We start from the raw sequence: 23,705 nt of genomic DNA, 5'->3' as shown, positions 1-23,705 counted from the left end.
TAGCGATTGTTGTAAAATAAATGGGTCTTATTATTTACATTGAGGGGGCGGGGCACATCACCTGGGGGGGGGGGGGGGGGGGGGGTTATAAATTGTTGACCGAGGGGGGGAACGTAAGTTGTTGACCGAAAGGGGGGGGGGGGTGGCGAACGTAAGTTGTTGATCAGGGGGTACCGGGCAGGTGAGGGGGCGCCGTATAGCGATAAATAAAATAAGTAAAACAAATGGGTCTTATTAATTACATTGAGGGGGTGGGACACATCGCCTGAGGGGGCAACGCCCCCATTTGCTCCCCCACCCCCACCCCCCCTGTGGGGCCGGCCCTGTGCCTGTCCCAAAAATGTGGTCAACAATATTCTGTAAATCATTTTCTAGAGTCAAATATCCCTGGGGTCAAATTGACCCCAAGGACGAATCGTGTAGTAGTATATTTGAGGATAATAGGACAGTTAATTATATATCAGTAGCCTATCAGTTGAACTCCAGGGGTTCTTTGTAAATGTGTCTGTGTACATATGTGGTAATAATTGGACCAACTGAAACTGTTACCCCGCTAGCAGTATAAATCAATAATATAGAATCATGTCTGTGTTGCTCAATATACTGTATGTATGACTTTCTTCACTGGTTGTTGCCAGACTCAAAATGATGTTGGCTACTGTCTGCAGTCTAAACGTATTTACTGTATGTGGTCTTATGCATTTTGCTTATCATGTGCCATAAAACCATAACCATTGGCATATCAAATGTTAGTGTTTTCCCCTGTCTAATTAAAGGTGTGACAAGTTTATAAGAAACTTAATTACAGAAGAAAAAAAAAATCTTGTTTCCCATCTGTCTGCACACAAAAAACCTGCTTAATCAGCGTATAGCACAAAACCAGAAAGCATTCACACATACTGTATTACCAGTGGAGTGTCAAATCATGTCTCATTTTGTATATAGGCTTATATTAGAACCATGTGAATGAAAGATTTAAAAGTCTGGAATAATATGAAGGGAGGTAATGTTAGATATTTGTTCTTACTGTGCCCTAGGATGACATTCAGCTGATTTTGATGAGGTTTCTGCTGAACATCTTTTGTGACTGTTCATCAGGGTTACTGTAAGCATCAGGCTTGCCTATAGCTGCAGTGGGGTTATTTGATAAGACACTGAAGACATGAATTCCAAACCTAAAAAAAATCAGCTGCTAGCTTCCGATAGACCATGTTATCAATTTCTCTTTGAAGCAATTTCACTTCTTCAATTAATGAACCACAAACGAGAACACAAAGACTTGCTACACTGCTATAAATAGAGCATTATTATCTTGGTTTCCTTTTTCGTTTTCTCTCCTAGAAATTTAGTTCAGAGTTCACAGTGTATAAATAAAGGAAAGACGAAGTGTCATGCAGACATGATGCAGCACCTCAATTCGTACTAAATTATCAAGATTATAAGAAACAAAAAATATTGTAAGTAGAAAAACAACCAAGCCTATATCTGTAAAGACTAAGGACGCACAATAGGACCGTGAGCCCGAGTTCACATCGCCATTAGATGTCAGTAGTTAGTTGTTAAACCGACCATCAAATCATGAAAGAAGACGAAGCAGAAGAAGTTGTTGAGGAAGTTGCAGGTGAAGTGTGAGCGGCGCAGTCTCGCCCAGCGTGAACTACACTGTGGAGTCAGACTCCGGGTGTGTGGCTGTTACCCGGGCCCTCTGTCCTACATCGGGGGACACCTCTCAAGTGTTTGAGGTTGGACGTTGTGTGTGTTTTTTTATATCCACAATTATGGTGGCGAGCAGGTTAGCCTGCTAGCTTTGAGCCCAGGAGCTCGTCGAGGCGGTCGAGGCCTAACAGATGTGGCTGTTGTGCCTGAAATATTTATATTTAATAAATCTCATGTTTTGTGTCTTAGACGATGTGTTTGACCAGCTGCCCTGATACGCAGCTCGAGGTTGTGGGCGAAGTATGGTTGTTTAGCTTGGTCGCTAGCTGCTCGCCAGTTATCTTTGTTTGGGATGTTAACTGGTCATACTGGTCATACTGGAGGCCGCTGGCACGAACCAGCTGTGCGTCGTGAGTGTTTGGACCCGGCCTGTGTGGTTACTGGACCCAAAGGGACTCGTCTGAGGCAGGTTTAGTAACGAACGCAGTTAACGTGTTAACGCAAACGGGAGTTCGTTAAAAACAACGGCACTTCGTGTGCGTAGTTGCTACGGCAACGTAGACCACGGTCGAGCTGTTCACTGGCTGGACGCTCTTCAGAGTTCGTCCTCGGTACCGTCCGTACTTTCTGCGTGGACACAACTTTGACCTAGACGGATAAACTGACGTAGCATATCGTATCGCAGACGGTGTTAACAATAAAGCGTGAATAGACACTTAATATCTTATAATATATTTATATTTTAATATAAATTATATTATATTATAATAGATTTGAATAGCTTGAGACACTTTGATGATCTTCCAGATCAGCTAGGTTATCTTTGGCAGCAGAATCGATCTTCTCAGTTCTTCATCACGTTCTTCATGTCGTACATACGAGCTCGGTGAAATGGCATGCATGTTGGTCCATTAGCAGCTGAGCTTTTCATGCTTGTGAAAGTCAAGATCTCTATAGCACTATTTCCAATGCAAGCTTTTATTTTACAATATACATTCTTTATCCACTTTCAGTGTAATAGGATTTGCGATTCTTCATTGTAGGCAACAACAGATTTGAACAGGATCTGCTATTTCATGTCATTGTCTTTTAATCACATGTTCTCTCCCAATTGGATATAAAATTGATGATTTCCGTCTTGACCAAATAGAGTAACAAAAGCCTCTGCTCGTATGACACCTTACCCTGACCCTGATAGTGCTACTATTGCGATAGGGTCATAGGAATTTTCCATGCCAGGTTCCAGCGCTTGACTGGGTCACCCCAGAGAAGACTTTACTGAGATGTGTGTGGTGCTGTAGACACTGCTATTACCTGAAATGCCTCAATATCAGCAATGTATCTTCTGTCTTGCTGTCTGTTGTCCCAAGAGACACCTTTGCCTTACTTTTGCTAGGAAGATTCACATCTGGTTCAGCTTGGGCTTCAAAAATTTCTATATTTTATCAATTTGCTTGCACTCGCGGCCTTAGCATAACTAAGACTAGGTTAGGTTTAGGGGACGGCATTAATATTTGGAGGTGGGTTTATTTTATTTTATTTTATTTTTACCCCTTTTTTGAATTGTCAAAATCTAAAATGTTGTATTGGGTATCTGAGCAAAGCCCAGTAATGTTTTATGGAGTACATGGAATTCATTTACATATTTATAAAACACTGACTGATCTAAATACCATAACAAAGGACTGGAATTTGCTGTGCATTTAATTTGCTGGCACAGGACTGGTAGAGCTTGCTGTGCAGCTAACTGTGGAGTTAATTCTATACTGCCAGCTTCTCAGTTTTGTTTAATCAGCTTTTTTGTGCTCTCTCTCTCTCTCTCTCTCTCAGGTGCACTCAGTGCGACCTGGTTTCTTTTCAAGCTCGCTGCTATGCCGTTCCCTTTTGGTAAATCTCACAAGTGTCCAGCGGACATTGTGAAGAACTTAAAAGACAGCATGATGGTTTTGGAGAAACACGATATATCCGACAAGAAGGCTGAGAAGGTACACATCACTTATACCGTCTGAGACCACGAGAACATAAAAATGAGAACGTTCTTCTGGATTGCGTGCTTATTGCGGTGGACTTGCATAACACATCGTGTTTGTTCTTTCTTGCTTGCTTGCTTTCTTCTGCCTGTGCTCACACGTAGGCCAACGAGGAGGTCTCCAAGTCTCTCCTGGCCATGAAGGAGATCCTGTATGGCACCAATGAGAAGGAGCCCCAGGCGGAGTCCGTGGCCCAACTGGCCCAGGAGCTCTACAACACCGGCCTGCTCGGCACTCTCATCGCTGACCTGCAGCTCATTGACTTCGAGGTGGGTGTGTGCGCATGCACATACGTGGGTGGGTGCGTGCTGGTGTGTGTAGGTGCTGTTCGGAGGTCTTCTTTATTACCACAGAGTAATAACTAAGGTATTCTCATCCGACACTGACGCATGACCATTGATCCAGCAGGCGAAGTGCACAGAAGATGTGTTGCGTTCACAGTCAACACCTTCACCTACGTGGTGTAGGAGGTGGACTCGGCAACCAATTACGTTGATAAATTACACTAATATATTATCTATTGTCAGTGGGCAGGTAGAACTATAATATATGTTTAGTTTAAAAGAGCCTTGGTTGTAATCTCTCCTTGATAACATGCTATGCAGTTGTGTTTGCTGTTAATCTGTTACTTGAAAGCAATACTTGTTCTCATAATCTATAAAATCCCATCATCTGAGTAACACGAGGTCTTTTTCTCTAAACAGATCCGCCTAATCATTTCTTGTTGGGAAAGGCAGCTAATCAGTTAATCATCTTGCGTAATCCCATTTCTAACATATGTAATTATGTAACACAAACTATAAATACCTTATTTAATTTGTGTCTGTCTTTTTTCCAGGGCAAGAAAGACGTAGCTCAGATCTTCAACAACATCCTGAGGCGCCAGATTGGCACACGGACTCCCACAGTAGAATATCTTTGCACTCAGCAGAGCATCCTCTTCATGCTTCTTAAAGGGTAGGAGTCATCCTCGTATTACACCGATTCGCCTGAGCTGGCAACCTGCCATCACCAGGTCTTATCGACCAAGTGGCACTAATGCACATTGCTGATGACATCACGAAGTACCAAGCTCACGTTAAGCAGTGACGTCTGTCCGTGATGGCGGACATTGACGTCAGTGCGGCACCCACCGCCGTGCAGATATTGTGTATGTCGTCTGGTTGACCAGACAGATTAACATTGTTCTCAGGATTTGATGGTTTTCACAGGATCTTAGTGCTTTCTAGTGAGAGACTACCTTTACCTGCTAGGCTAGCTAGACGTACTGTCAAATGTTCCTCCAGGTAACTAGATGGTAGGATTTTTGCCTTGTAGCTTTTTGTGAATCTGTGGTAGTAAACAGGTCATGTCACAGCAGACTGATCTTTTGATCTGGGCTGTGTTCCAATACAATAGGACTCCAGGCAGTTTCAAACGTAATGCTGTAATATGCATACTGTGCTTTGTAAGTAAGGAGAAGTGGATGTATTTGCCCAAATTACTATCAAACTGGTGTCTGACGTGATATGAAAAGAGCAAACATGCAGTTAAGGAATATTAGGCTTAACCTCCTTTGATAACCTTTTTATAATGATAAAATTGTAACCCTAACTTCTTGAGAATAGAAAAGGATTGACATGCAATATGCTCAGAACCGTTGCTCAGCACAGACAGTTGTGAGAACAGGTTTGTGAACATTGTGGAGTCGATCTGGGTTTCTGCATGACTCCTACAACATGTTGTGATCTTTATCCCAGTTGCAGTGATTAATGATGTCACATGACACATCCTGAAACTGTGTTTGCGCCACAGAACTCACGTGTAAAATATCATTTTGTGCCTTATCAGATATATAACGTTTTTCTGTTTAAGCGTTCAGGTTTGTACTTCTTGCACAGGTTTATACGGAAAGATTTTAGGCATCGTATGCATAGTTTACATATAGATATAGATTTTGCTGTTTTGACCTGCTGTGTGCGTGTGCTGCTCTGTCTGCAGATACGAGTCCCCCGAAATCGCCCTCAACTGCGGGATCATGTTGCGAGAGTGTGTCCGGCACGAGCCACTGGCCAAGATCACGCTCTGGTCCGAGCAGTTCTACGAATTCTTCAGATACGTGGAGATGTCCACCTTCGACATTGCCTCAGACGCCTTTGCCACGTTCAAGGTAAAATGCAACGCGTACGCACCTGGTGATCATTTTAGATCTGTGGAAGGAGGTGGATCAGCCCCCAGCGTGCAGATGCCTCTTGTCTTAATTAGTTCCTGTTGCAATAAACGTTGCAGGCGCGTGTCTAGGCCTATCCCGGTAATCTACTGATGACTGTTATTTGACCTGATTTCAATTGTTTAGCACAATTGTTATGTCCCAAGGGCATTATATATTGATTTCATCATGTTTTTGTCACATTGATCAATGAAAGTACATACTGAATTAATCCATATTAATCATAACCTTAGTCCTTTGTTATTTAGTAACAGCTGTGGTACAATTGTTGCCAAAGGTTATTTCCACTACAAAATGGACACTATATCAAACACTTTCACTGGGTGCAACACCAATGCTGAGACATTTGAAATCCAAGGTGCTGGGAGGATGTATCATAATATAATGACGGGGAAAATTCCACGTAGATCAAATTTGGGTAGACGAAACATTACAAAAAACATTCGAATGATGGATGCAAAGCAACATTAAAATATTTCCAGCAAAGTACTTCCTCAGCAAGTACTGGTACTGGTACTGACTCTTCTTGTTGTTTTCTTTCCCTCCCTTTGTCTCCAGGACTTGTTAACAAGACACAAACTGCTCAGTGCTGAATTTCTGGAGCAGCATTATGATAGGGTAAGACCTGACTACAACACCAACTGTCATTATGATATAGGGTAAGATCTGACGACTACAACACCAACTGTCATTATGATATAGGGTAAGACCTGACTACAACACCAACTGTCATTATGATATAGGGTAAGACCTGACTACAACACCAACTGTCATTATGATATAGGGTAAGACCTGACTACAACACCAACTGTCATTATGATATAGGGTAAGATCTGACGACTACAACACCAACTGTCATTATGATATAGGGTAAGACCTGACTACTACACCAACTGTCATTATGATATAGGGTAAGACCTGACTACTACACCAACTGTCATTATAATATAGGGTAAGACCTGACTACTACACCAACTGTCATTATAATATAGGGTAAGACCTGACTACTACACCAACTGTCATTATGATATAGGGTAAGACCTGACTACTACACCAACTGTCATTATGATATAGGGTAAGACCTGACTACTACACCAACTGTCATTATGATATAGGGTAAGACCTGACTACAACACCAACTGTCATTATGATATAGGGTAAGACCTGACTACTACACCAACTGTCATTATAATATAGGGTAAGACCTGACTACTACACCAACTGTCATTATGATATAGGGTAAGACCTGACTACTACACCAACTGTCATTATAATATAGGGTAAGACCTGACTACTACACCAACTGTCATTATGATATAGGGTAAGACCTGACTACTACACCAACTGTCATTATAATATAGGGTAAGACCTGACTACTACACCAACTGTCATTATAATATAGGGTAAGACCTGACTACTACACCAACTGTCATTATAATATAGGGTAAGACCTGACTACTACACCGACTGTCATTATGATATAGGGTAAGACCTGACTACTACACCGACTGTCATTATAATATAGGGTAAGACCTGACTACTACACCAACTGTCATTATAATATAGGGTAAGACCTGACTACAACACCAACTGTCATTATGATATAGGGTAAGACCTGACTACTACACCAACTGTCATTATGATATAGGGTAAGACCTGACTACTACACCAACTGTCATTATAATATAGGGTAAGACCTGACTACTACACCAACTGTCATTATGATATAGGGTAAGACCTGACTACTACACCAACTGTCATTATGATATAGGGTAAGACCTGACTACTACACCAACTGTCATTATGATATAGGGTAAGACCTGACTACTACACCAACTGTCATTATGATATAGGGTAAGACCTGACTACTACACCAACTGTCATTATGATATAGGGTAAGACCTGACTACTACACCAACTGTCATTATGATATAGGGTAAGACCTGACTACTACACCAACTGTCATTATGATATAGGGTAAGACCTGACTACAACACCAACTGTCATTATGATATAGGGTAAGACCTGACTACTACACCAACTGTCATTATAATATAGGGTAAGACCTGACTACTACACCAACTGTCATTATGATATAGGGTAAGACCTGACTACTACACCAACTGTCATTATAATATAGGGTAAGACCTGACTACTACACCAACTGTCATTATGATATAGGGTAAGACCTGACTACAACACCAACTGTCATTATAATATAGGGTAAGACCTGACTACAACACCAACTGTCATTATAATATAGGGTAAGACCTGACTACTACACCAACTGTCATTATGATATAGGGTAAGACCTGACTACTACACCAACTGTCATAATATAGGGTAAGACCTGACTACTACACCAACTGTCATTATGATATAGGGTAAGACCTGACTACTACACCAACTGTCATTATGATATAGGGTAAGACCTGACTACTACACCAACTGTCATTATGATATAGGGTAAGACCTGACTACTACACCAACTGTCATAATATAGGGTAAGACCTGACTACTACACCAACTGTCATTATGATATAGGGTAAGACCTGACTACTACACCAACTGTCATTATGATATAGGGTAAGACCTGACTACTACACCAACTGTCATTATGATATAGGGTAAGACCTGACTACTACACCAACTGTCATTATGATATAGGGTAAGACCTGACTACTACACCAACTGTCATTATGATATAGGGTAAGACCTGACTACTACACCAACTGTCATTATGATATAGGGTAAGACCTGACTACTACACCAACTGTCATTATGATATAGGGTAAGACCTGACTACTACACCAACTGTCATTATGATATAGGGTAAGACCTGACTACTACACCAACTGTCATTATGATATAGGGTAAGACCTGACTACTACACCAACTGTCATTATGATATAGGGTAAGACCTGACTACTACACCAACTGTCATTATGATATAGGGTAAGACCTGACTACTACACCAACTGTCATTATGATATAGGGTAAGACCTGACTACTACACCAACTGTCATTATGATATAGGGTAAGACCTGACTACTACACCAACTGTCATTATGATATAGGGTAAGACCTGACTACTACACCAACTGTCATTATGATATAGGGTAAGACCTGACTACTACACCAACTGTCATTATGATATAGGGTAAGACCTGACTACTACACCAACTGTCATTATGATATAGGGTAAGACCTGACTACTACACCAACTGTCATTATGATATAGGGTAAGACCTGACTACTACACCAACTGTCATTATGATATAGGGTAAGACCTGACTACTACACCAACTGTCATTATGATATAGGGTAAGACCTGACTACTACACCAACTGTCATTATGATATAGGGTAAGACCTGACTACTACACCAACTGTCATTATGATATAGGGTAAGACCTGACTACTACACCAACTGTCATTATGATATAGGGTAAGACCTGACTACTACACCAACTGTCATTATGATATAGGGTAAGACCTGACTACTACACCAACTGTCATTATGATATAGGGTAAGACCTGACTACTACACCAACTGTCATTATGATATAGGGTAAGACCTGACTACTACACCAACTGTCATTATGATATAGGGTAAGACCTGACTACTACACCAACTGTCATTATGATATAGGGTAAGACCTGACTACTACACCAACTGTCATTATGATATAGGGTAAGACCTGACTACTACACCAACTGTCATTATGATATAGGGTAAGACCTGACTACTACACCAACTGTCATTATGATATAGGGTAAGACCTGACTACTACACCAACTGTCATAATATAGGGTAAGACCTGACTACTACACCAACTGTCATTATGATATAGGGTAAGACCTGACTACTACACCAACTGTCATTATGATATAGGGTAAGACCTGACTACTACACCAACTGTCATTATGATATAGGGTAAGACCTGACTACTACACCAACTGTCATTATGATATAGGGTAAGACCTGACTACTACACCAACTGTCATCATGAAATGTGCAATACAATTTTAAATTTAACGAGGAATGTTATTTTCCCATTGTGACAGAAAAGTCACTCAAGCTAATAAGCTAACAGACTATAGGTGCTAGCTATTTAGGATAAATGTCAGAACCTCACACTTGCAGTGCATCTAAAACTCCCAAAGTCCAGGATGTTACGTTTTGGAAGACTGGAACTGGTTTGGTCTCTCTTTCCTGCTTCACCTGCATTGCGTCATGGCTTTGAGTGTTGGGCTGGGACCTTTTATTATATTTGTACTACTGGTTTACCAAGGTGCTCTGCCCTATTTCAACAACAGAGAGACATGTCACCTTAAAGAACTGGCACGCAGCCAGAGTAGTTTTATCAAGTGGCTACCATACATGTATGTAACCAAACTGGGGTCAAAAGTCACAATTAATGTTTCCAGAATCACTGTTTAATTGAGAAGTGACTGATGGTCTCATTTAAGATGGCATCTGCTGTTTTCCTGTTGGTGAGAAGCCAACACGTTTCAGCCACTATGGGCTACGCCCCAGCCAGAAGGCCTACGAACTTAGACATGCCTGTTGGTGGCAACTTAAGGCCTGTTTTTGAAGTGGAAAAATAAGACACTTTTCCCATCTTTCCTCACCTCTGCAGTTCTTCAATGAATATGAGAAACTTCTCCATTCTGAGAACTATGTAACAAAGAGGCAGTCACTGAAGGTAAGTAGATCACATGAACCGGCTCTACTGAATTTGAGGAACGTTATGTTTGTGTTGTACTATTAAGTACAATTAAGCATGTTACTGATTTCTAGTAGCGCGACTCATGGCTCTGTTTAGATGACCAAATCCCGTGTGTTGTTACTTTGTGATATTGTTACTGATTGACCTTTTATTCTTCCATTTTCTTTTTAGCTCTGACTTAAGTCTTAAGAAAAGGTTTTCCTTTTGAAACCGGATTGTACAATACACACTTGTATAGACTATTTGGGGTTAAGCTTTAAATCTCTACCGCGTATGCTCACATTCTTAAATGAACGTCTTCACAAGGCCTTTTTTGGAAGCTTACCAATCACGTAATTTTCTCTTTATGCCAAAACCTCATTAACTCGTGACTTCTAGTATGGCTCCCTGTTTTTGCTCGTTAGCTCCAATTGTCTTGTTCAGCACAACGCCTAAGAGGCACCATTTGCATAAGTGAGCAATGGTGTGAATTTAGTTTACGTTTGTTTATTGTTTATGTTTTCTCTAAACAATGACTTCACTCCCGCTGCCACCTGCTATGAACGGCCCCCTCACCCCCACTACCAAGTGGCTTATTACTGCTTCTAATTCCAGTATCACTATTCTGCTTCATGCATCATAAATGCAAACAAAAAAACTAATTATACTTCCCTTTGCTTATATTAATGTTTGCATAGAGTAAAACAGGAGATCTTTTGTTCATATGGGGTTAATGCAGGGTTGTGGTGAGACAGTTGGGTAATGTTTATGCCATTTCCTCGTACCCTAAAGAGAACATGTACGTCTTGTGTGAAGTCTCTTTCCTTTTCTTGCTTTCGTCACTGGTGGCAGGAACTGCACAAAGCAACACGGCCCCATGTCCACTCTCCCCTGCTGCCCTGACCACATTTCTCTCTCTCTCTCAGTTGCTAGGGGAGCTGCTGTTGGACAGGCACAATTTCACCATAATGACTAAATACATTAGTAAACCAGAGAACCTGAAACTCATGATGAACCTGCTGCGAGACAAGAGTCGTAACATACAGTTTGAAGCCTTCCACGTCTTCAAGGTACAACTCCCACACCCCCGTACTCGCACGCACGGCCAAGACTGTCATTTCTCAACTTGAAAATGGCCTCTCTTCTTTCTGCAAAAGACAGGTCACTGACGGATCACTTTCAGTCGTATGTTGTGGTGCGTACGCTTGAAATGTAAGATCTTTTTCTGTAGCCCTTCCTCTTGGATGGTGAACTTTTAGACCATCACTGGAACCATGAACAGATTCCAGCAGTTAAAAGTCTTTACTGCCTGACTGCAGATGCTCTCATCTCTTAATTTGCTCACTTAATAACTGTAAGAAACTGTGAACAAAAGCTCACATTGTATGTGCTGTGACACAAGATATGTACCGACACAAAAAAGTTAGTGTTTGATGAAAAATTAGATTTAAAAACACCAGTTCACCCAGGAGTCAAAGGGGAAGATGTACGATGCGTCTGATGTGATCAGCTATCGAGTGGATGATTTCCTGGATATTGACCATCACTATCAACATCACAGAGTGTTAAATGGCTTATAAATGAATTTAAATGCATTTGAATTGAAGGTTAATTTGTCACTGTGTATAAAGTCAATGGGCAGTGTGTCCATGTGCAACATAATACCGACTCAAGCGTTAGCAGGCCAGATGAATAGCTATTGTTGCAATTTAGATTGCCATTGGAGAACAGCAGAGTAAAATGTCGAATTCTATACTGTTGAGGGTAATTGGAACAGGATTGGCATAAATGAAGTTTAATTTCTGTATTTGGACTCCGATTTCTTCAAGCCAGATAAATAGATACAATCGGGGGGGGGGGTGTATATGATGCATCATGATACACTTGTGATTTTTGTAGATCAGGGATCTTTTCTATATGAGAATATTGGTGAACGCAGCAAGTACTCTTAAACCGCTCGCTGCTCTTTGGAAACCGCATTTAGCCCATTTGAGATGCTTTGAGAAGCATTAGTGCTAAGTAGTATTATTAAACTCCCAGGGGCAAATTTTCAGACCTCCCCACACACACACACACCTCTGAAGGCTTGGACTAATCCATGTCTGGGAATGTTATGTTCCTTAATTAGTCAGTTTTTGTTACAACACTTTGCATTAACCCTGGTACTCATGTACCATCCATAAAGAAAATTATTGATATTTTATTTGTTCTGCTTCTATAAAAGAACAAGTAAGTATGTCCTGCCTAGATAATGATGTTCTAGGAAGATCCATTACATTTGTAAAATGTTTTATTTTAACCTTGCAGGTGTTTGTGGCCAATCCAAACAAGACACAACCTATCCTAGACATCCTGCTGAAGAATCAGACCAAACTAATAGATTTCCTAAGCAAGTTCCAGAATGACCGTACCGAGGACGAGCAGTTCAATGACGAGAAGACCTATCTCATCAAGCAGATCCGGGAACTCAAGAGACCCAACCCACAGGACGCCTGAACACAGACATAGATTGAGTCTATTTGTCATTCTAGGCAACGTCTAAGCAAAATGGCTCTTATAGGATCTTGAGTGGTTGCTACACTAAGCATTTTTGAAATTTGGGTTTTGTGGGAGAAACACGCCTCATGAGGTCCGAAGGCAAGGAGAAATGAGGATAGAGTCTCGCTTTGCTGGACTTGAACAAACTTGTTTTATTCTAGAAATAGCAAACAAAAAGACAGATGCTGCTGCTTTCTTGCACCTGAAAACGTAACACAAACACGTGCTCGCTCTCATTGGCGGACAGGAAGTGACCGACGTTCGACAATTCGGTGTTAATGGGGTTCCATAAAATATCAAGCAAGCAGCATGACACTAATCTCGTCTAACCTCAGCCCAGGTGTATATCTCGGAGACTCTCTTCCGACGCCTCACTTTCAACTATATACGCCTCCTAGCAGAGCGCAACACACACAGTTACAGATGTGTTAGCATGCGCACACACAAGTACAACCAAGTAGTGGTTGTGTGTGATTTAATGAGGTTGCAATATAAGATATGGTGTGAGACTGAATACTGTACCTGGTTAAAATGTGATTGATGCATAATCATACTTTATACTTGCTGTGAGTTACCCAGCCATTGGGTTCATGTATGTGTTGGGGAAGGGCATTTTAGGTTCGATGTGTACATATGCCTTTCCCCCTTTATTATTTCCTGTGCTGTGTAGATGTCTGTTGGGCTATGACACTTGACTGTGTGTGTATGTGCGTGAGTGTGTATGTATACACAAACTGAAGACACCAAGGTTTTTGTTAGTTATAATAATAATATCGAAAGACATTTTAAAAGAGAAAGATATGGGTGAGTGTGAAGCAGTAATTTGCCCCCGAGATGTGCCAGGCCTGTTCAGGCTGCTTAACTGTGACTGGGTTTCTCTCTTTTGGGTCCAGCCTCCTTAATGAGCTGACTGTAAACATTAGATCCTGGCGAGTAATGAAACAAATTCACAAATACCGTCTATCAAATTTTCAATTCAAAAGTAGAAACGTCTGACCACCTCAGACACAGAGATCTTTGATTACTTTGACAAAGACATCAGTGTTGCAGACTTCAGACACTAAAACATTTTTTAGCTTAGAACCGCAGTGGGCCTGCATATAATGTCCTGAGTCAGTATTTCTGATGTCATTGTATACATCAAAGCGCTGGTGTGAAGACCTGGGAAAGATTAAGGATGGTTCTCCTTCACTACTGATCTGGTTTCAATTCTGATTTCCTCCATATATTGTGTTAGATCTGACACGGCTTCAAAGTACTAAAAACGGATTCTAAGTCTGCTCTAATGTAATTGTTGCAGATTATGATCAGCTGTTTGGTTTCACAATAGATATTTTCCTTCTTATTTGTGCCAGTAACCCCCTCTGGTGGTTATTTGTTATAGTAAAAACTTCAACTTCCCAAACAGTGGTCAAAACATTGTTTTAGTTTTAATTCTCTTGTTTCTTTTGAGCAAGATGCCGGAACTGTAGTATTTTATCAGACGGACATTGAAAAATCATCTGGATGATGGCACAAAGCCAGGTATACTGAAAGCTTATGTGACAGATGCCCACTGGGTGGCATTGCAGTCATCCTGCATTGTCTTGAAATACCCATTCACTTAGATAACCTGTAGTCTTCAGCTTGAATCATCTACACACTCGGATGGGGTGGTAGGAAAAGCAGACGGTTCTCAGATAGATTAGAATTGATCCAGTGATCTCACATGTTCAGTTAAAGATTGTTCAACTAAAGTTATTCACAGGATATTGTGAATGTGTGTGTGTAGATATGCATACACACACATACACAATGCTAATCACTCGGGTCTCATCTTGCCTAATGAAAGTCTTCATCTTCGCATGTGCTGTATAACGTAGGATTCAGCATGATTCTGGCAGTCTCAAAAGTGCTTGTTAGTAAAACGGTCCAAAGTGGACACTACGCCCAGGAAAATGTCTTGCATTGGTCACGGAAATTGTGGCCGCCTTTCTGAAGTATCTGGAAAAATCTGACTAATCCAGCTTCGAAAATAAAGCAGATGTTTGTGATACAAAACGTTATTCATGCTGTCGTTATTGTTTGGTAGAGATGGGAGGACGTGCCTAAAATTGGAGGCCAGAGGATAACGAGTATAAAAGTCCTCCACATACTTTGCCTCCAACACATTGAAATATATTAACGCATGATTCCTTTGATGGAGAACATTCATTCAGCAATATACGACTCCACTTAACGTAACTAAAAATATTAAGAAGTGATGTTTGGTTCTGGACTGTGGTGGACAGGACCGGGTTTCTTTAAGAGGCGCAGTTGTAAATGCGCTTCCGGTGTCCTTGTAATGAATAAGAATTTAGTATCAAAAACACAGAGACACTAACGAGCCGTTACAGTGACTTAAACGTCGCCCTCCACCTGTCCTCATACATCTAGGTGGGCGAGCCGTTCATCATGGTAAAGATCAGCTTTAAGACCTTAGCAGGACAGAAAACCAGCGAGGACGAGAGTGATGGCGATAAGACGCAAATATATATCCAACACCCACACGTAAGTCTGGCCGCAAGCTCTTATTCTCTCTTCAAATACTCGTTTATTACCAGCTCTTGACAATACGAAAGGAAACGAGACAAGCGCGTAATGCTTTATGCTCACATCTTGCTTTATTATGTATTTATCGTCATCTGATATTGAAATTCAGCATCAGCACCCGCTCGGCAGGGATGCGGCCATGGGGAGCCCATTCTAGAAATCTGTTAACAGCTTCGTGGATGAAATGCTCCACTTTTCCCTGATTTTGCAGGACAAACGTCCCTATTATTAAACGTCTCGTTCAGTTAAAACATTTATTTGGAAGACAAACACAGTGCGTTTTCTGTCTTCTATAAAATAGCTCCCGACTGATGAAGCGCGCTTTTACGCACGACACTTCGCCTACAAAATGGCAGATAGTGCATTAAGGTGCGGTACACAAGTCGTTGTTTTCTCGTTAAATTATTACCGGGCCAACATTACCGGCACCGATTGTGTGTTCATTTTGTTACTGAAACATCTTTTCGCAATAAGTGTCAGCTATCCTTTCATATATAAAATAGGCCAAATATAGTTCCAAATGCACGTTTATTTAACGCTCGGCCTGTGATTTTCAAGAGGTCAACGTGCACGATCAGTTCTGTCAGTGTTTAATAAAGTTAAATCGATCAATCTTCTGATGCGACTGCGGCTTTAGTGAACTGGCACATTACGATTACATGATCAGATCAGCTCTGCTAAAAATAGAACGAGGCCCGCAGCATTCACGGCACCGGTCTAACGTGCACGGTCACGGTAGAGGTCGGTCTAACGTGCACCATCAATCACAATAGAGGTCGGTGTAACGTGCACGGTCACGGTAGAGGTCGGTCTAACGTGCACCATCACACTCCGGTCTGCAGTGGAATCTCTCAAGGCCAAATCTGCCACAGGGACCGAAGAGTCACCCGGTCACAGATGCCTGCAAGATAATCACTGTTCCCGACGTCTGCTGCGCTGGTAGTTTCGCCATTAACTACACGTGGCGAAAAATGAAACGTCGTCTAGTTGTCTAGTTGCGTGAGACAGTCATTTACTAACAAATAAATAACTTAGCATCTATGCATCTATCTGAAGATCAGTTTATTATCGCCTAAGAAAGTTTCATATACCTCTGTATACCCTCTTGTCTTGGGTTAACCTATTATATTTTTAACATAACATGTGCCTCCTTTAGATTATTACATTATTGTTTTTTTTTGCCATCAGTTTAAAATGCTTATATAGACTGTGCTTGTCTCTACAAACATACCAGAAACTAGTGTCCTCGTATATGCATGCTGTATCATTTTGGAGGATTTTCTTTACATAGATGGTTGCTCAAGAACTACAGATCTTGCATCCCTGACCCCTGAAGTCAAACTAGGATTACAGTGAATGAATAGTAAAAATGCTAAATAAACAGTGCATTTGTAGGGAATGTGTGGAAATGCCATGTTAATGAACATAAAATCTCTCCTTTTGTGTGTTAGCAACACTGCAATAGCTGTTAGTTTGTGACTTGTGCTATTGATGATTTCTAGATTTAGCGTGACATATCCAACAGAGAAAACAAGCAGTAATCGGTACTTGAACCTGCACTCTGGGTGCTGTGGACTATAGTTTTTCTGACATTTCCTGTGTTCCCCCACCCGCAAACACACTTGGGCCACATGCACAACAGCTGCGAGAAGAGTTGGTCCTGCGTGGAGGACGAAGCGGGTCATCTCTGAGTGGACTCTGCTGTCTGACCACTGCCCTGTTAATATGCACATGCAGTCTCATCTACGCCTCCGTCTACATCTATCGCTACTACATCATCCCGCAGGTAGCTGCCCTCTTACATGCATTTATCACTCAGCACACTACACTACAGTTCGCTGGTGACTTCTGCACAGATTGACCTCCACTTCAGCCTTATTGTATGGTTTTTTTTATGGCAGGCTTATGCAAGTTTGATCTGTAGCTATTCCTTCAATATATCATGTTTCTTGAATCCAGCTGGTAAGCACGTAAGCTGTTCACTGTGCTGATGGTGGTGGTTTTGACCCACATAGGCTCCCGACCAGAGTGAGTTCCACTGTCACGTGACGTATGAGAATGCTGTAAATGTGCCTCAGCGAGGAGCAGAGGAGCTTGAGGAGAACGTGGGCATCTACCTGCAGGAGAACTACGAGCAGATCAACGTTCCAGTGGCCAGGTTCAGCAATGCTGACCCTGCCACCATCATCCACGACTTTAACAGGGTACAAACACAGCCTCGAGGGTCTCTAACACACACGCACGCACACACACACACGCACACACACACACACACACACACACACACACAAATTCATGCATACACTCACCAGCCACTTTATTATATACATCTTGCTAGTACCTGGTTGGACCCACTTTTGCCCTCAGAACTGCCTTAATCCTCTGTGGCATAGATTCAACAAGGTACCGGAATCAGTCCTGAGAGAGTCTGGTCCATATTGACATGATCGCATCACGCAGTTGCTGCAGATTTGTCGGCTGCACATCCATGATGCGAATCTCCCGTTCCACCACATCCCAAAGGTGGTCTGTTGGATTGAGATCTGGTGACTGTGGAGGCCATTCGAGTACATTGAACTCATTGTCATGTTTTTCCAATCTTCTATTGTCCAATTATTTTGAGCCTGTGCTCTTCTGCATGCCTCGGTTGTAATGACTTGTTATTTGAGTTACTGTTGCCATTCTATCAGCTCGATCCAGTCTGGCCATTCTCCTCTGACCTCTGGGCCCACAGAACTGCCGCTCACTGGATATTTTCTCATTTCGGACCATTCTCTGTAAACCCTAGAGATGGTTATGCGTGAATCCCAGTAGATCAGCAGTTCCTGAAATACTCAGACCAGCCCGTCTGGCACCAGCAACCATGCCATGTTCAAAGTCACTTAAATCACCTTTCTTCCCCATTCTGATGCTCAGTTTGAAGGTCTTGTTGGCCATTCCTACATGCCTAAATGCATTGAGTTGCTGCCATGTGATTGGCTGATTTGACATTTGTGTTAATGAGCAGTTGGACAGATGTACCTAAAAAAGTGGCAGGTGAGTATTTGTACTGCTTGGCCAAAGAAAAGGGTCACGTACTCTAATATTTCCTTGAACCGCCTTGAACTGCCTTTCCTAGAACCGCCTTTTGAACCATCCAGTTTTGATTACTGCACCATATCCGCTATGGCATCGTTTCCACAAGCCTCTGCAATGTCACATTTCTGTTTGTCCAGAGTTGCATTCATTTTTCCCCCAGATCTTGTATTGATGATGGGAGATTTGGACCACTGCGCAATATCTTCTCCAGCACATCTGAAAGGTTTTCAAAAGGTTCCGTTCTGGACTCTGTAGTGGCCAATCCATGTGTGAAATATTATGTCTCATTTTTCCTGGACCACTCTTTCACAGTTTGAGCCTGATGAATCTTAGCATTGCCATTTTGGAATATGCCAGTGCGACCAGGGGGAAAAAAGCCCATTGATGGAATAACCTGGTCATTCAGTACATTCAGGATGTCAACAGATCTCATTCCTTGGGCACACAATGCTGCTGAATCAAGTGGGTGCACTAGGGATGATGGGAGCATCACGTGGGAACAGGCTAAATCAGGACTCATCAGACCACATGATCTTCTTCATTGCTCCAGAGTCCAGTATTTATGCTCCCAGCAAACGGAAGCCATTTTGCTCACTGATGAGTGGTTAGTCTCACTGATGAGTGGTTAGTCTCACTGATGAGTGGTTAGTCTCACTGATGAGTGGTTAGTCTCATTGATGAGTGGTTATCCTCACTGATGAGTGGTTATCCTCACTGATGAGTGGTTATCCTCACTGATGAGTGGTTAGCAGGGCTTAATTTGTAAATCAAACGTTGCCGGAACGCATTGTAACCTGAGCGAGGGGGGGTGTGGCGTTGGCGAATGTAATTTGTTGAGCAGGGGGGGGGGGTGCGAACGTAAATTGTTGAGCGGGGGGGGGGTGGGGGGGGGGGGGGGGGGGGGGCATTGGCGAACGTAAAATGGACACAGATTGAGTGTTATATCGCCGGTGGTTGGCGCCAGAGCTAGCGAACTAGTAACTCACGCAATGCGTGAGAGTTGGCAACCCAGCGGACAACATTAAATGTTACCGGATCGAGGCAGACAGTTACCGGAACGCACGCTTCAAAATTAAACAGTTCCCGGATCCTGTTCCCGCAGGATCCGGCTCAAATTAAGCCCTGGTGGTTAGTCTCACTGATGAATGGTTATCCTCACTGATGAGTGGTTAGTCTCACTGATGAGTGGTTAGTCTCACTGATGAGTGGTTATCCTCACTGATGAGTGGTTATCCTCACTGATAAGTGGTTATCCTCACTGATGAGTGGTTAGTCTCACTGATGAGTGGTTAGTCTCACTGATGAGTGGTTATCCTCACTGATGAGTGGTTATCCTCACTGATGAGTGGTTAGTCTCACTGATGAGTGGTTAGTCTCACTGATGAGTGGTTAGTCTCACTGATGAGTGGTTATCCTCACTGATGAGTGGTTAGTCTCACTGATGAGTGGTTATCCTCACTGATGAGTGGTTGTCCTCACTGATGAGTGGTTATCCTCACTGATGAGTGGTTATCCTCACTGATGAGTGGTTAGTCTCACTGATGAGTGGTTATCCTCACTGATGAGTGGTTAGTCTCACTGATGAGTGGCTACACGGCTGTTTAGTTCCAACCCCTTGACTTCCCATCACACATGTGGAAATGCTCTTACTGTCACTATGAAAAAGATCCCTTTGTTCTGCTGTTGTTTTACTATGCTTTCATTTCACCAAACGTTTAAGTGATGGCCGATCTCAATCATTCAAGACTTTTTTCTGACCACATTCCTTCCTTCCTTAATAAGGCACAACCACAGGATGTGTCTTTCCACATGGCTGCTTAACAAATGAGAAGCTACTCACTGCGTCTGTTAGAGTTAGGCTAAATCACTTGTAGCCAGCTGAAACACAATCACGCATATATACTGAATATATAGACACAAATGTATGTATGCATAATACACACACACACACACACACACACACACACACACACACACACACACACACACACACATATATATATATATATATATATATATATATATATATATATATATATATATATATATATATATATATATATAAACATGATGTTTCAGTCAGAGTTCCTTCATCAGCTATGCAAGCAAATTATATATACAGACAATCAAATCGTCATACTGAGAGCTTACACTGTGTGTTTGTGTGTGTTTAGGGGCTGACGGCCTACCATGATACTGCTCTGGACAAGTGTTACATCACTGAACTGAACACTACTATTGTGATGCCTCCACGAAACCTCTGGGAACTGCTCATCAATGTCAAGCTAAGAACCAAACATGTGCGTGAACCGGTGAATAAAGTTTGAAGAATACAAAATTTGATGCATTAGCTTTTTAAAATTAAGTAGGACATAATATATCTGTCTTTCAAGACAAAGACGTGGGTGGAGGTAGTGTACCCGGAGCATCTACAGTGCTACTGTTGTGTAGGTGGAGACTAATTTTGTCACGACAATGAAAATTTCCAACTTTGATGCATGCATAGTTATTAAATACCACACACAGTGCTGTGGGGGAGGGGATTTGCCCTCAGGAGCATCTGCTGTCTGTCTTTCTGAACCCTGGCATGGTGTGTGTGAAGGCAGTGGTGTGTGTGGAGAAGGTATAGAGTAGTCTCTGTGTGCTCACTGCTCACTAAAAAGACAGGCAGAGCAGGAAATCACACCCTGAATTGATACTTTGGAAACTGAGTACAGTAAAACCCCGGAACTCAACGCTAATTCATTCCGGAAGGAGCGCCGAGAAGTGATGCAGTTGAGGTACGAATCAATTTTCTCCATAAGAAATAACTGAAAACAGATTAATCCGTTCTCAACCATCAAGTTGAGAATGAATTCCAATGCCAAGTCCGTCACCTGAATGCCTTTTTCATACTTCTCTATGATCGCCTTTTTCAACTCTACTGTTGTTCTTACCATTTTCCTCTTCTGCTTTTCTGCTGTGTCTTTATTGGGGCCCATGTTTTTCTGTCTAAAGCAGTACAAAAAACAACAAAAATACAGCAAAAGCGTGGAGCACAGACTCAAAATGGTTTAAAACCCGTTGAACAACAACGCCAACTTGTGACAACTAGCGGCATGTGACCAAAGCACGAACTGTATTTAGTTTACAAAAGTCACGCGAGTTGGGTCGGATTCCGAAGTTTTGTTCGGGCTCTGAGACAAAATTTTCTCGAAATATTGCATCGAGTTCTGGAGTTCTACTGCATTGGTATATAGGTGTCATTTAGCATTTGCAGAATGGATTTGTACTGCTAGTGGAGATGGTGTATGTATTGAGTGTGGAGTGGCACAGGTTTGGGATAGTGGTATAGGTCACTATCATCAGGAAAAGAGAAAAGAGGTCACTATCATCAGCATAGTGGCCTACCAGTTCAAACTCAACACTACAAGCTCAGTTTAGAACTGAAATGTGACTGTGTAATTGCTGTCTGGTTCCTGCACCAGTGGGGTATGACCCATGTAAGACTCATGGAGTCAAAGCTTAAGACTCTACTGAATCAAAGCTTAAGTAAGCTTGTTGAATCAGATGTCAATCCTTCAGTGAATTTTCAAATGAAAAGCCTTGTTTGTTAAAGTCACATATTCACCTCACTACATTACCTCCAATTACCCCCCCCCCCCCCTCTCTCTCTCTCTCTAGAAGGGAATCTCTCTTCCACAGACATATATCATTCAGGAGGAGATGATTGTGACTGGTAAGATTCCCAACACCCAACAGCTTGGCGTGTTTATCCACAGACTGTGTAACGGCAAAGATACTTACCAGCTCACACGTCGCATCACACGCCGACGTAAGTGTCCCGTTGCAACTTTTCAACCTTATAAAGCCTTTAGGCCCCATCAGGAGTTGCCCTGTTAAAAATCAGCTCTTTTCCTTTTTTTCTGTCCCCCTCAGGTATCTTCAAACGCGAAGCCCAGAACTGCCATCCTATTCGACACTTTGAGAATACCTTCGTGGTGGAAACAGTGATATGTGATTCACCATAGATAGCCATTTTCTTGTTAATTCCTCCGTTGTTATTGACATGCTTTGGGCTCTGTAGCAAACGATAGCACTTTTGAACTCACCTCACCTTATCGCTCCGTATTTCTATCCATGACCAAGTTATTCATAATTGCAATAATTAGTGGTGTTTTTAAGTAGACGTGCTTCCAGAAATCAACTAGTAGCAGTTTGTGTTTGTGCTCTGATAATAAATGCCAGGCATGTTCTCAAAAGAATTTAGTGCATGCTTTGAGATCAGAGACCAAGGCGAGCTTGTCAGTGTGGTGTCTCATGGTGTCTCACGGTGTCTCAGTGACATGCATGTGTTGAGGTTAGAGAAAATAGTGAGTTTATCACCGTGTGGAGATCAGAGATCATGTGAGATTGTTGTCATGGTGACTCTCCAACTTCACGTGTCCTTCATGTGTTCCACTTTATCGGAGGTCTGCTATGATGGTCTCATAGATCTTTTGCTCTGTGATGGTGTTTCTTTAAGCACATTTCCTGCGTCGCTCTGATCTGTAGCACCAGTTGGTATTCAGGTCTCCATGAAGTGCAGAATATCTCAGCCAGGTTGCTGTAGCATAGGAATTACTGAATTGCACTGGAGGAGGTAACTCCAGAAGCATGGACCATGGCACAAATCACACAACCAATATGCACCCAGAGTGTAAATACACATGCGCCTCTGCTTGAGTGTTATGAAATAATTGTCCAGTTTACATTAATGTAGCCTAATGACCACTTATGAAAATAAACACAGTGACCTCTTTATAACACAAACATTTTGTGTTGTGTTATTATTTATCTTTCTAAATTCACAAAGTCAGTTATAATTACGGTTGGGACTGTGACAGTTGTTGTGGTCCTGTATTGTAGTCCAGGTGCTGACAGTGCTCTCCAT

General features: G+C 42.0%; 2 protein-coding genes across 4 annotated transcripts; both read left to right on the top strand.

The window, feature by feature from the left end:
* The first annotated feature begins 1,518 nt into the window (after nucleotides 1–1,518).
* Nucleotides 1,519–14,513, top strand: cab39 (calcium binding protein 39). 3 transcript variants are annotated; one of them, XM_076981402.1, is made up of 9 exons: nucleotides 1,519–1,621; nucleotides 3,487–3,641; nucleotides 3,791–3,955; nucleotides 4,525–4,643; nucleotides 5,667–5,835; nucleotides 6,454–6,513; nucleotides 10,538–10,603; nucleotides 11,533–11,676; nucleotides 12,914–14,513. In XM_076981402.1, the coding sequence occupies exons 1-9, from the start codon at nucleotides 1,579–1,581 to the stop codon at nucleotides 13,100–13,102; spliced, it is 1,110 nt and encodes a 369-aa protein (XP_076837517.1). In that variant the 5' UTR covers nucleotides 1,519–1,578; the 3' UTR covers nucleotides 13,103–14,513. The 3 variants fall into 3 exon arrangements, with proteins under 3 accessions (XP_076837517.1, XP_076837518.1, XP_076837519.1); XM_076981403.1 differs by having other exon boundaries at nucleotides 1,586–1,742; XM_076981404.1 differs by lacking the exon at nucleotides 1,519–1,621 and adding an exon at nucleotides 2,244–2,267.
* Nucleotides 14,514–15,436: 923 nt separating this feature from the next.
* On the top strand, nucleotides 15,437–23,584 carry itm2ca (integral membrane protein 2Ca). Its single transcript, XM_076981911.1, has 6 exons — nucleotides 15,437–15,673; nucleotides 17,358–17,501; nucleotides 17,731–17,919; nucleotides 20,968–21,093; nucleotides 22,457–22,607; nucleotides 22,712–23,584. Exons 1-6 carry the CDS (start codon nucleotides 15,578–15,580, stop codon nucleotides 22,801–22,803), a joined length of 798 nt encoding a protein of 265 aa, XP_076838026.1. The 5' UTR covers nucleotides 15,437–15,577; the 3' UTR covers nucleotides 22,804–23,584.
* The last annotated feature ends 121 nt before the right edge of the window (nucleotides 23,585–23,705 follow it).

Source organism: Brachyhypopomus gauderio, chromosome 19 (assembly GCF_052324685.1).
Source record: "Brachyhypopomus gauderio isolate BG-103 chromosome 19, BGAUD_0.2, whole genome shotgun sequence".
NCBI lineage: Eukaryota > Metazoa > Chordata > Actinopteri > Gymnotiformes > Hypopomidae > Brachyhypopomus > Brachyhypopomus gauderio.
This window is presented reverse-complemented; position numbering and strand designations above follow the sequence as displayed.